General features: G+C 36.4%; 1 protein-coding gene across 1 annotated transcript in view; it reads right to left on the bottom strand.

Annotated features, from left to right (window-relative positions):
* The window catches only part of LOC140331064 (hydroperoxide isomerase ALOXE3-like), a 15,985-nt gene extending 1,871 nt beyond the window's left edge, over positions 1 to 14,114 (bottom strand). Inside the window, exons 1-13 of the mRNA XM_072412185.1 lie at positions 14,031 to 14,114; positions 13,487 to 13,600; positions 12,432 to 12,636; positions 11,347 to 11,428; positions 10,377 to 10,477; positions 9,391 to 9,519; positions 8,673 to 8,845; positions 8,356 to 8,502; positions 7,992 to 8,195; positions 7,499 to 7,585; positions 3,700 to 3,869; positions 3,486 to 3,607; positions 2,393 to 2,493 (exon numbers count right to left, since the gene is read on the bottom strand). Of these exons, the coding sequence (XP_072268286.1) occupies positions 2,393 to 2,493; positions 3,486 to 3,607; positions 3,700 to 3,869; positions 7,499 to 7,585; positions 7,992 to 8,195; positions 8,356 to 8,502; positions 8,673 to 8,845; positions 9,391 to 9,519; positions 10,377 to 10,477; positions 11,347 to 11,428; positions 12,432 to 12,636; positions 13,487 to 13,600; positions 14,031 to 14,114 (1,719 nt within the window). The remainder of the gene's footprint in view (positions 1 to 2,392; positions 2,494 to 3,485; positions 3,608 to 3,699; positions 3,870 to 7,498; positions 7,586 to 7,991; positions 8,196 to 8,355; positions 8,503 to 8,672; positions 8,846 to 9,390; positions 9,520 to 10,376; positions 10,478 to 11,346; positions 11,429 to 12,431; positions 12,637 to 13,486; positions 13,601 to 14,030) is intronic.
* Between the last annotated feature and the right edge of the window lie 237 nt (positions 14,115 to 14,351).

Genomic DNA, 14,351 nt, shown 5'->3' with positions numbered 1-14,351 from the left:
CTTTTAGCAAATGTTTCTTTTAAATAAAGTTGTTTGTAAAATGTGGTTGTTGGTTTTTTGGGGGTTTGTTATTATGTGATCTCCTTTCCAATCTCCCAGGACACACAGTTTAAAAAGTCAATTGTGATTGTTTTTCAGCTGATCCTTTCTCTGAAATGTTTGAAAGGCTAAAAACAGCACAACTGTCTTGTTAAAACTCAGTTGTTTGATGCGCATAGTTCTGCGCCAAACTTCAGGAGCACGTAGCTCATAATTGTGCGCCTGAACTGTTTTATCAGTTGAAAAATGCACTGCTCCATTGCACAGTCCTCATTCAGGTAAGTTTGTATTTTTTTTGTTTATATTGCTTGTTTTGCTTCATATGCACTCATGTATGTATAGACATGAGTGCACATAAAGCCAAACGTGTGTATGCATTTAGATGTGTGTACATATACATAGAAAAGAGAAATTATAAGAAGAAATAGGCAAAGAGGGCTTTTTGGACCATATTGCTTCACACTGAAAAGATTGCCCATTTCTTCCTATGATTTCTGATGTCATGAGCTTGGCTACAAGCAACATTCATGGATGATATTGCTTCTGGTTAACAGAAAGAATCCACCTTTATGTTCTTCCACTACCAAGCTGAGGGGAGTAAGCCAATATATGTAGTGGGCCCAACGTCTAACATGCCTTTCAAACCTGCAGAAACATCCTGAAGGGATGGAAAAGCAAGAAAATCTTTGGCTCAAAGTGGATTTGGCCCTGGAACTTTCATATACTAGTACTATTTGTTTTTGTGTAAACACATAAATAATGCATAGGATTCAGTATTTAGTTAAGCATCAACAAAACATCTGTTCATTTCTAGGACTGCAAGACCCTGCTTGTGAGCTTGGCAATCAATGTGGTTTGATGTTGTGCTTGGCAACCTAATGAACCAATGAACAGAGGGGTTGTGTGGCAGCAAATCAACATGAGTGCAAATGTCAGACTATTAAAAAAAAGAAATAAAAACCATGACAATTTATTCAGAAAATGACTATGTACATAATACATTCAAATACCAATATGTGTCAATGGGACTAAGGCAACGAGGGGGGACAAGTAGCACTTTGGAGTGGAAACCATGCAGACATTTGTACTCAATTCTTGTGGAAAAAAATGACAAAACATTGCTGAAGAATTGCTAAACAACAGAAACTGGCATTACAAACCAGGCACATAAACATTGCAGCAACAGATGAAACTGACAATCATGAGGATTACAAAAAATCACATCAATGCATACCATCCAAGCCAACTTACTTAATTAACCACCACTGCCCCCCACCCCCACAAACCAGTCCAGGTAAAAATGTACTAATGAAAATGCATATGTATTTCTTACAAGTGAAATCACTAAATGTTCCTTATTACATGTATTAAAATATGTTTGCCTATAATCCTTTACTAAAATATTTGATTTCTTTAAAGTCAAACTAGAATGTAATTTTAATCAGGTCACAAAGGTTTGTTCACATATTTTTTTACACATACTATTGTGTGATGACATATTTGAAAGTGCCATAGTATACATAGTATATATCCAGCTCGATAGAAATTAGTTTGCAGTGTTGCAACCAAAAGAAAAATTATCAAAACAACAAGTGCAACAAATGTAACTATAAAAGAAGCAGGTTTGTGAATGAGTGGAATGTACCATAAAAAAGTAGCAAAAAAACATCAAGCATTAAAGATTCAAACTGACCTGTAAAAAGGACTGAAGATGCGCACATAACAGGGCGCAGGTGTGCGCTAATCAATTGCTATCGCCTCACCATTGAGTTTAACATCTGCTCCTGATACGCGCAGCTGAAAATTAATCGCCTTAATTGGCATATTTGAGATGTTTGCTCATCTTTTGGAGGAAACCGGCAGGCGAGTTCACTAGATAAATTCATTGATAAATCAGGGCCATAGTACAAATGTAGAAATTGTGTTGGTGTGATAGCTAAAATGATTAATAAACCTTTTCTAAATCCAGAGAGCACAAGCTATCACTAAGTGAAAACATAAAGACTTACAAAGAAAGTTAATAAAACAACCACGTCTAAGAACTTGAAAGCTGCAATATATTTCGTTTTTGTTTAGAGTCTATATGACTAACTGATGGCTGTTTCACCTATTCTTTAGTCAGTGCTGCAACTAGAAAGGAGAAGGATAATATTTATAGGCAGATATGAATTTAAGCATAACAGAAGCACAATGGTACTGTTATGCAGATATGTATAAACCAAAGAACATTCTTATGGCTAGAAAATTGTTGCAAGTAATCTGTCGCAACACTTTTATCTGGCTAGGTGTCTGAAGTTCTTTTCATGAAAGGGAAATTAACATGCCCAACAAGTATTGGTATCATGACACTCACCTGACCATTATTGACAGCTGAATGCTGAGCAGAACATGTGAAGATCAGCATAGTCAGATACTTGATCAGCGAGGCCTTGGACTCCAAGCAAGATGGGACTCCTGTTACAAAAAAATAATGTTTTACAATTTCTTCAACCTATAATTTATTACCATATTTTAATTTGCATCTTGTGGGGTCCTTAATCCTGCTCATGGTTTTTTGTAACCAGTAGGGGTCATTTGTAGGACTACAAACAGTAACAATGTAGGCTGGCAAAACATGCTTTGGTCAGTATGTTGACTTTTTAAATACCTTAGATTGGACACAACAGCAACATAACCCTCAAAAAACATTGTTAAAAATGGGAGTTAAATTAAAAGAACTTTTCTCTTGTATTATAAGCCTTAGCTGAGGTCAGTTTAAAGCAGCAGTCGCCATCCTTTTAGACCTCAGGGACCACTAAATTCATAATTTTAAATCCTGTGGACCATGAATTTGAATTTTTTTTAACAGATAAATACATTTGTAAAGTTGTTAAGTGAAGTATTAGCATTGTTACTATTATCATTATTTGCAAAAATTACCAGCAGGCAATACGTAAAAAAGTTGATTTTTTAGCAGCCTTAAGCAGTGTATGCTGATTAAAAATCAAAAAAAATTGGCAAAAAAGTTACAGGCCCACTACTAGAAATAAGGAACAAAACACAATGCATTACATTTTACCTATTCTACGACTAACGGCAGATCGACGATTATTCACGAATATGTTGAACGATTGTATTGTGCACAATTCTGTACATGCTGTAACTATACCATCATTCAAATATAATCCACCAATATTGTTCACACGCTAGAATGATGCAGGGAGTGACATGTCAAGGAAAAATTGTACCGCAGAACCATCCACGATCACTGAACGACTGTACACACAATAGATTGCGAGCGAACGTCACCCAGTCAGATCCAGACAATACTCGTTCATCTGTGTCCTTGGCCTGTCATTGTGCTCTTTTTTCGTTAACGATTATCGGACAATCGGCCATTAGTTGTTTGTTTCCAACAATAATTATTGCATGTGTGTATGCAGCCTTAAAGCTTTTTATAGACATACCTGAAGACTTATTTTGCAGGAATCCTTCTCTATAGATTTCAGCAACCCATGCCTGAAGTTCGGGGTCTTCACCGACCATCTCATCCCTAGTGTAATAGTGGTTCACAATGTTACAAACAAAGCTAAAATGAAAAAACAAATCAAGATTGAATGATGTTCCCTTTAGCAATATTTATTTTATTATTATTTTGCTACAAATATAGAGGATCTCTACCTCTCCACAGCAGACCAGATCTTCATGCCATCATCCCTGTACAGATAATTGGGGATGGACTCCATGTTTCTGCTTTTAATGTTATCAGGTAAACAAAGGCTACTATAGGTCACCCTTTCCATGGCTTTCTTCAGTAGTATTTTGATTCCCCGATTATCAACCACCACAGCCTGGATATGGGATAGAGAAGGTGCAGGTCATCTAATGTTTTCATAGAGCAGAAGGGTAAACAAAACACATACAATTTTTACTTTGCTTTTTTTTGTCTATACTGAGACAGCTGTGGGTTGGTGAATGGGGTTAATGAGCGGAGGTTTGCCCACATATGTCCAAGGCAGTGCCAAAATGCAGATAACTTACAGGCCAGTAGTTTTGGCCTTTAGGTTCAAGTATCAAATCTTGTATATATGAAGATCTCATACATGCATATTTCCACATTTACCCCTAAACAATACTGTAAAAAAATGAAAATTCATGTTAATCCTATCAAAAAACTAGTGATCTCCTAACTAATTGTGCACTCTGCCTTTTGCCTTAGTTACAGATATAAAGCTTGGAGGAAATCTTCAAATTTCAGTGCAGCTGAAGTGTCTGCTCAGAACAGAAGTTTAGGAGTTTACTAAATTTCTCATCTGTTTGTGTTTTAGGGATCTACTAATATTATTACTATTATTAAACAGGATATATATAGTGCCAACATATAATAGGGGTTGCAAATGACAGACGAATCGAATACAGACAGTGACACGGGAGGAGAGGACCCTGCCCCAAAGAGCTTACAATAAGAAGGGGAGATATGTAGTGGTGCGAAGTAGTGATGGTTTCAAAAGACAGAAGAAGACGGGTAGGCAAGTTTGAAATATTTGGGTTTTGAGTGCACTTTTAAAAAAAACAGAAAGTAGGAGCAAGCTGAAATAGGACAAGGAAGACCATTCCAGAGAGTTGGGGCAGTTCTAGAAAAGTCTTGGAGCCCTGCGTGTGATGAGGTTATGAGTGAAGAAGTCATTAGTAGGTCATTGGAGGAGTGAAGAGAGCAGCTGGGGGAGTATTTTTCTACCAGACCAGAAAGGAAAGTGGGACAAGAACTGTGAAGGAATTTGAAGGCAAAGCACAGGAGCTTGGATTTGATTCTAAGGTGAAATTAAAGATAATGAAGAGAACTACAAAGAGATGCAGCAGAAGAAGAGTGGTGGAATGGATGGATGAGACTAGCTGCAGCATTCATAATAGATTGTAGAGAGTCGGGTTAGTGGAATACCAGAGAGGAGGATGTTACAGTAGTCCAGACGAGAGATGATAAGAGCATGTACAAGGAGTCTGGAGGTCTCGGGGAGAGGTAGGGGCAGATTTTGGGGATGTTGCACAGATAAAAGTGACGGGACCTGGAAATGTTTCGAATATGGGGAGTAAATGAGAGGGCAGAATTAAAGGTGACGCCAAGACAACGTTCCTGGGGGAGGGACAAATAACAGTGTTGTTAACAGTTAGAAATATGTCAGGAGGAGATTTGGAATTAGAAGGGGGAGATGATGATGAGTCCTGTTTTATCCAGGTTGAGTTTCAAAAATCGGTCAGACATCCATGATGAGATGGCTGACAGGCAGCATGAGAGTTTATCCAGGACTGAGGGGGGCAAGTCAGGGGTGGACAGATAGATTTAAGTGTCATCAGCATACAGCATATGGTACTGTATGCTGATGACATAATAATATAACCTATGTAGAAAAAATGGATATTCAAAAAAATATAAAAAACCATCACATTATATTATGATTGTGTGCTTTTAATACATTTCGTTTCATATAATTGAAATTCAGTACAGTTGAAGTTCAGAAATTTAGTACACTTTAAGAAAATCAATTACACTTTGATTACTATCTTCTCTCCCCTAGATATATCATTTACTGTCCAACCATCACAATAAATTTCACAACTCTCAGAACCTGAATGCTAATAGCCTCCAATATAAGTAAGTCAACATATAACTATGTTAAACCTATAGGAACTGTCTGAGATGTAGGTTAATGTCATAATTATGCGAATATGTTTTCAAGATCCTTATATTTGGAATCTAACACATAAAAACATTAAGATAGACATTGCGAATGCTTCAATAACTAAGGATTACTACATTGAGCAATAAATTAGGTAGGTTAATTATCATTATTCATTATTGAATTTTTAAGTTTGAGTGCTACCATTTAACCCAATCATTTATACAAGTCAGATTTATTCTTCTACGCAGTCAGCACTCAACGCTACACTTAAGTATCAGTGTTTTCTTCTTCATTACATGTTTGATTTCTCAACCAACAAGTAAGTCTTTTCTTTTTAAAAAACTATGGAATTTACATACATATAAAACACAATATAATCTAATTATTGAATTTTATTATTATTTTTTGGTATACAGTACGATATCCAAATATATAACAATATAAATCAATTTGACAACCTAATTGATCAGCAATTATATGAAACTAAGTGTATTAAGCACACGATCATAATATAATGTGATGGGGATAGTTTTTTATATTTTTTAAATCTCCATTGGTTCTACATGGGTTATATTATAAATGACTAATATGATACTGTCATGTTTAATATAACACAGCCAATGTGAGTTTTTATATATCTCCAGAGGAAGCAAGTAGGCAAAACGCGTCGGGCCTCTTTTGCCCATCTCAGGTATTCTAAGGCGCTCAAGAAGTTTGGAAACATATGGGAGAAGGGATATTGCACAGTAGTTAAAAGGTATGGAGAGGTCTAACCAGGGTTTCTTCAGGATAGGGAGAATAATGGCATGTTTGAAAGCGCAGGGGTAGATACCAGTTAAAAGGGAGGGTTTGAATAGTTCAGTTAGGGCAGGGGCCAGGGTGGAGGAATGGGCACGGAGAAGATTAGCGTTGAGCCAATTGAACCAAGTGGACTGGTAGTTGATGGAGACGATGAAAGAAGAGAGGAGACTTCATCCACAGTAACAGGGCTGAGGGAGGCCAGTAATTATTTACAGGTGGAAGGGGTGGGTATGGTTGGAGTGGCCCGGTGAGGAGAGACATCATGTCTGATTTTGTCTATTTTATCTTTAAAGTACGTGGCAAAGTCTTGGGCAGAGAAGGTAGTTGTGGGGGAGCAGGTGTGGGGTTTAGGAGGGAGTCAATTATAAGAATGCAGGATAGGGAGGACTCTGTATGTACAGTTAGGTGGGAGAATGACACCCACACCACCCCTTACTCTGTTGTCAGGTCTAGGGGTATGTGTAAAGTGCAGGCCTCCATAGGAGAGAGCAGCAGCAGAGGCAGAGTCTGAGGAGAAACGCCAAGCTTCAGTGATCTATGTGTATATATGAGGAGAAATGTGCATGTATTGCACAGATGTACTGGATACTTTTTATTTTGCCCAGAAAATCAGAAATCAAATGTATTAATGTTCTTTTTTTTATCACAACACAGTAGGGTTGATTTACTAAAGGAATGTTGGCTGTTGACATAGCACACTGAATTCTCCCCTTGCAAAGGTTATATTACTAATTATGAAATGAGATAAAGCTCCGCTGACTTTAACCATTCAACATACCATTGTGTGCAAAGAAAAATCTTGGTTTTAGATTTCTTTATATGTGTCTGGGTATTCCACAAAATGAATTTTCACTACATTCACCAAGCCACGCGAGTTATCCCTTGTAAGATGATAATTTACCTTGGTAAGTTAACAGACTAAATTCCCTTAGAAAATCAGCCCCAATGTGATGTTTTACTATATCAGTGGCTAATCAGGCAATACAAATCTTAGCTCTTACCTGATCAAAGTAGCCTTCAGGTCCAATAAGATGCTTCCTAGCAAGGATATTTATTCCCAATGTGTAGCGAAAATGTGGGATAATCAGCTTGAAAGAAAAAAAAATAATTTGAATCAAAAGTAGCTTATTTTATTTTTTCATGGAATAGTATTCGCACGTCAATAATTTCATAGGAAGTCCTTGTAAAAAAATCAGAATTTTATTGGCTGAAGTTCGACATTTATTATTTTTAGCATTTATCCATTCAGAGGATCCAAACTCTATGTCTGAAGACTATAGGGACAAATAAATTTACAATGTCTAAGCTCAGCATTACGTATGCCTTTAAATGTTACACATAAAAAAGTAATTTGTTGCTTGGCTGTTGAACCTGACTATAGTAAACAACTAAATGAAAGTACAATAAAAACAGTGGTAATTTCACTGCAGAGCTAATAATGTACGTCAAAACTTACAGTTACCAGAAACAATCCATTTGAGAGTTTTTACTAACCTTATACACTGGGTGCCCCATTGGAAGTTGCCTGAAGGTTGCAATGGTGAAGACCTCAGCTAAAAGATGGGTGCGGAGAAAGTGAGCATCAACTTCATGTACCTGATAGTCAGCATTACGCACCCAGATCTTGGCCAGTAACCAATCATTTTCAGAGTCGGTGGGCAGGAAGACTGGAGCATCAACTCCAGGAGTCTGAGATAACTGCAATACATTATTGATCATATCAATTCATCAATGTACCAAGTTTATTTGTGACTGTAACAAGTCTTCAATTAATGCAACAATTCTGCAATATGGCTGCTTTAAAGCTAAAGCCAAGCATTATTCTGATTTTGGAAATTGTTGAAAATTTTAAAAATACCTGGATAGCAATTGGTACAAGCTGATCCTGAGGATTTTTCCACAGTAGACATAAAGGAGCAGTGATGTATTGAGGCTTTCCATTTATGATGTTAGTTGAAGTCATTTTATCGAGAATTTCATAGTCTGCCAGATAAATGTTTCCATCCTGCAGAAATGCAGTTATGAGAAATTTTGTTTTAGCTGCAAAAGTAGCCCTAAAGCTCAAGCTAAAGTCAGACACAAATGAAAATAACTTCCCCCTCCCAACTACAAGACCAAACCATCAAGTTAGAATAATACATTTGTTAGGGTTAACATTAACTAGCAAGAAATAACCTGAAGTTCGTTGTTTAGGTTCGTTGAAGTCCCCAGAGATGGAGCCACCATGTGTTCATGAACTGGAAAGTTCTCTGGGATCTTGAAACATTTCCTGATCTGGGTGGGGTTGATTCCATTCAAATATTGGCTGCCAAAAAAAGAATCCTCCTTCCATATCTCACTCACTATATCTGAAAATAGACAAATTTAATACATTTGCTAGATTATTCAATATTATAGCACAAATTCAGATACAACAGGTACATCTATAGACTTATTTGAACATAACTTCTTTTCCACTCTTATCAAAAAATAAATGTATATTTTACAAATATATATTTTGAACATACATTTTAACACCTCTTAAACACTAACAGCAGGACTAAATGGCCAAAAAACATATTTATACAAGGTGAGCCAAATGTTGTAAGATCAGTTATTGATTTTTCTACTAGGTATTTAATGTTGAACTCAAAATATTGCATTGAATTGTGACACCTCTTGAATGTTCTATTATTTACCAGACTTCATTTTATCTGAATCTGTCAAAGAGATTTTAACTCCTGGAATAATGTCACCACAAGGACAGTAAATAGTGTTTTTTTGGTGGACAATTTGGTGAAAAAAGATTTCTTGCACTAATGGTTTGGGTTGTTCTTAATATAAAGGCCAATAAACATGGTACACAAGTTCATTTCATTTATAATATTTAAAACCAAGAATTAATTTTTCTCACCTGAATTGTGTGTTTTTCCCAGGGAGGATGCCAATTTAATGTCTTCAAGCGTATGCCATGAATTCAAGTTGGATGTGAATCCTTTCAGTGCAAATTCAAAGCCACTGAAACAATGGAAATTTATTGTATCTGCTGTCAATGCATGATCATATATATTACTAAAGTATTGCTAATCACCTAATCATGCAAAAACTTATATAATGCAAATCGATGTGAAGGAAAGTCAAGAGAAATAGTGGAAAGTGGAATGAAAAGGACACTGGCGGTTGCATTAACTGTACCATTAGTCTGCATTTGTTTAAATTTCCAAGCTCTTAGGAAAAAAGCCATAATGCATTTACACTCAAGTTACCCAACCAATCAGTAGACACACACATTTTTTTATTTTTTCAGTTTTAGCAAGAAAACTCTTCGGGGTGGTATTTATTTATCCTTAAGACCCAAGAAGGCAGTGAAGAGCACAACCAATTTGATTAGGACAACTATGTGAAACCAAAAAACAAAACAGGAATATAAAGGCAATAATGCATGAAATAGGAAATTTCTAAAATAATATTGCAAAATGTATTTAGAAATATTAAAATACATGAATATTAAAATCATTAATTGATCTCAATTCTTATTTAACGTGTTTCACAGAAGATATCTGCTTACACAGATTGGGAATTTGTTGCAATTAAGCATCTAATGTAAACAGCATCTCAACTAAGGCTATCAAGTTGTTTTTAATCAATTTACTATCAACCAGCTTCAAACAATAGTACAGCAATAGCTTCACTTAATATATTAGTCAATGGCCTCTGCTCAACATCTTGGCAAATATCTGCTATTTTACAATCAATTTACCACTGGTTTTTGGTATGCTGGACTTATTATTTTTGTTTAAGTGATTAGGTCAACTTGACAGATTCAAATGTATTCCCTGGACATTTGTATACAGCAAATGCTTAATACATGCCTGGACCCGATGGTGTAAATAAATTTGCTCCCTTTCAGCATTGAAAACTGGTCATTAGGGGGCAGGTTTCCAATTTCATCATTGGCTACATCAACGCAATTAGGGACACCTTCTGCATAAACCTTCCACCTACAAAAAAGGGAAAGGTTATTTCAAGTCTCAAATGTAACATTCTATTAGGCTATATTTAACATTACTTTGGAGGCTACAAAAACAGAATTATTATTTGTCTCCATGCTAAACATCATAGCACCTCAAAATGTGTAGCAAGTTATTAAAAATGTAAAACAAAAATGATCTAAGTACAGGACAGTTATATATAATACATGTGGCTTAATCAGAAGTCAGGAGATTAAAAGTAGGTATGAGCCATAAAATTAAAATGCCACCAAAATGCATAAGTCTGTGGTTGCTGATCCAATTCTAAAGCCAACTGCCAACTTAATTTCTCAATCTTTTGCTCAATATTGTCACCAAAATTGCTGGGAGGATGAAGAGGATAGAGGTCAAGATGACCTGTGGAAATATGTAAAAAAAAAAAAAAAAAAAATCGACACGCATGAGGAATGGGGAGATCCCTCTAATGTCAAAATTCATGACATTGTGAAGTTTCATGTTGCATCTGTAACTGACCAGATTCTCTTCACATCCTATCATGGTGATTATTATCATTTGTGAAAATTGCTGCAATGAATAAGCTGGCAAGTAAAAATTAGAGCCACTGGTATTTTCTGTAAATAAGTGCCCACACCATCAGTTCAAAGTTCAGTTCAATTTTTCAGTGTTTTTCATAAAAATACATTTTTCTGAGAGAAATAAGAAGAAAAGTAAAACCAATGGCATTTTGGTAAACTGATACCCTACTAATAGCTAATCTGCATTCGTATATTACTAAGGTCAGCAGGCATATAACTCTGCAATCATAAATATAGTAAAGTCAAAAAATTCAATATGTAGAAATGTTACAAAAATAAAACACGTCTATACTCATCACACACTTGTAAGTTTCTCTGTTCTTCTCCAGCTCTATTTGTCTTTGGTGTTTGAGGGCAGAATGAGTTTTCCCAGTTATTATAACACCTGAAACAGAACATATTGTACATTCAGATAACTGCTATGACAAATGCACTCAAATTGAAAATCCCCCCAGAATAACAAGTACTAGATGTATCCCCTGACAACTCATACATCCAGCTACCCCTACTTTGATCCCAAGGAATATGCAAACACCAAACTTAATTTTTTTACTATACATATAGGATTATGGGGAATTTTGCTACCAACTAACTAAAATTTTTTTTTGCAAAAACGATACAAAAATATAACTTAATTTTGTAAATTATTGGAAAGTCCCTGAATGTAATTGTCACCAAAACTGCTGGAAATATTATCAGGACCTGTGGAAACATGTCCCAAAAGAAAAGTGCAATATATACTTCCAATCAGCTTTAAAGGAATTTCTGCCCTGCTTCAGTCCTATAAAAGCCATGTGTTATGCTTACCAACCAGCATTCATTAAATTTTGCACTACACAATCTACAGACTACAGGCCTCTCCTATGTCAGAGTTATCCACAACTTATGGCTGCACATGATAAAAGGTTTGATCCCTAATATTATTATTATTATTATTATTATTATTATTATTAATAATAATAATAATAATAATAATAAACAGGATTTATATGGCGCTATCATACGCTGTACATTAAATAGGGATGGCCCCAAACTGCTTTAAATGTACCTAGCAGTGTATATATATGTATATGTGTAAAGGAAACATGTCACACTATTTAACAAAAGACTCTTTCAAACCCATAAGGCCACTGTTTGACCACTGTTTGGAAAAAGGATTTATATTTAGGCGACAAATCTCACATTGTCACATTCTGTTCTGTCTTTCTTTGAAAACCTTAAAACTTTGTTGTACATGTTGGATTTTTTAAATTAGTCGATTGTTTATGAGGGTTAGAGGGGGGGTTAAAGGGATTGTTAGCATTGTTATTTAGTGCTGCACAGTGGTATTCATATATATGAGCATACTAGTAAAAAACATAAATAGTACATTGAAAGCCACATCTTACCCTTGCCTTCAGGGATTTCCACAGCCATAAATTTTGATATCCATTGATAGAATGGGAATTGGTAGATCTGACCACTGGGGCTGGTCACGTGGACATATTGACAGAGCCATTCATCCAACGGGAAACATAAGTAGCGCTCCATTGAAACGCGAATAAGCAAGATCTCTCCAAGATCTTTATTCACATTAATATCAAACTCTGCCACCTTGAATAGCCAAGAGAGAATCCAGGTCAGTACAGATGGTTCAGAGTACTTATAGAGTACAAATACTAAATATTTTACAGACAGAAATAAAATTATTGAGAACTGTATGCACTAAGGTGAACACAGCATACTGTTTTTGCCCACAAAAGATGAACATTCAACATCAGAGGAAGAAACACAACACAGAAAACTTGGGCATGGCATTCTGCAATGTATGAGTTGTATTAGTTTAAAGACAAACCACTCCTAAATCTTTGTAGCCCCATCCATTGTGGAGCAATTCATCTTCAATTTTTAACTTAAAAAATACTAAAGTTGTAAGAGTTGCTTCTACCGCTTATGTTTCCAAGCAGTGACTCACCAGTCTTCTAATATTTCATGTTAGCCCAGAACTTTTGTTACCACTCCGCTCGCAGATCATCTGTCCAGCGTGCTGCAGCATCACCTGCATCCCTGTATTCGTGAATTTTACACAATGCTCGCCATTCCCTGCACAGAAAATGAGGCTGTGCGCAGCTGAAGGAGATTCTTGAGCATATACTGCAGTCAAACCGGAGTCTGTACTCCCCAGTTCCAGACTCCGGTTGCTGGATCCTCAGTGCATTTCTTGCCTCTCTGCCAGCTAGTTGTTTGTTTGGATTCTCTGTGTTTGACCTCGGCTTGTTACCTGACCTTGCCTTGCCTGCCCTGACCTCAGCCAGTTCAGCTACTTTGAATTGTTGTTTTCCAGCCTCATTACCTTTCCCAAGTGTAAGTCTTCTGATCCGTGTCACCCTCTGGTGTAGAGAGCCTGGGGGCCGAGACCTGGTGTTCCCCTTGCAGAAAAGTGGTCAGTGGCCATTAGGGTCACCGTCCCATCACTCAGGGTGATGGGAAGACTTGCAGGTTGCGCTGGTGAAGACTGGGGGTCACTTAGATTCTGTGCCTCAGGTATTTCTGTGTCAACTTTAGGAGGGGAACTGAGCTAAAGAGAAAACCACTTGGATAAGGCTTATTGAATAAAACTACAAAGCCTGCAGCTACAGAGGTGAGTGCAAGCTTGTTTACTATTTGATAGGAATCTTTCCATGGCCCCATCATAAGGTTAGGATTAGTCTTCATTACATTCTGATTTTTATTCTATATGATTTACTTTACCTACTTCTTTCTTATCTGCAACATTTAAACACTTTACTCTACATATTGGTTTACTTGGAAGAAAAGGAGTAACAGTTATTGTAGTTGCATATCATTTCAACTTCTGCCACAATGTACTTTGAACAAGTCCTTTTCCATTAGCTTAATAGAAACAACTAATTTCAAACATTTTCAAAAGTAATAGAGATACCCACAGATCCAGGTAAAAAGTGGCTCCAGTGGTGGGGTAGTTTATGTTTGTCACTTTCTCCATTCACCCCCACAAGGACAATAAGGATACTATTACAGGTGCCAGCAGTCAGAGCATTGCCAGTGGCTACTTTCAAGCTGTAGATCCCCATGGCATAAGGAGATTACCTTACAGAAACCAGTTCTACAAGGGGTAGAGGTGGAAAATAAAAAGTTAATAGAAGTTTTGAATTTCAGGGTATTCTGTTCCTAAAAGAAAGGTGAACATTTTCCATATTTCAGAGCAGAAAAAGAAGAATGCCATGAAGTTTCAACATGTATTGTCTTAGTCCCTACTAATGGTAATATTCTATTTCAGTATAATTACACTCATCAACACAACATTTTTT

The sequence above is a fragment of the Pyxicephalus adspersus genome, chromosome 1 (assembly GCF_032062135.1).
Source record: "Pyxicephalus adspersus chromosome 1, UCB_Pads_2.0, whole genome shotgun sequence".
NCBI classification, from domain to species: Eukaryota; Metazoa; Chordata; class Amphibia; order Anura; family Pyxicephalidae; genus Pyxicephalus; species Pyxicephalus adspersus.
This window is presented reverse-complemented; position numbering and strand designations above follow the sequence as displayed.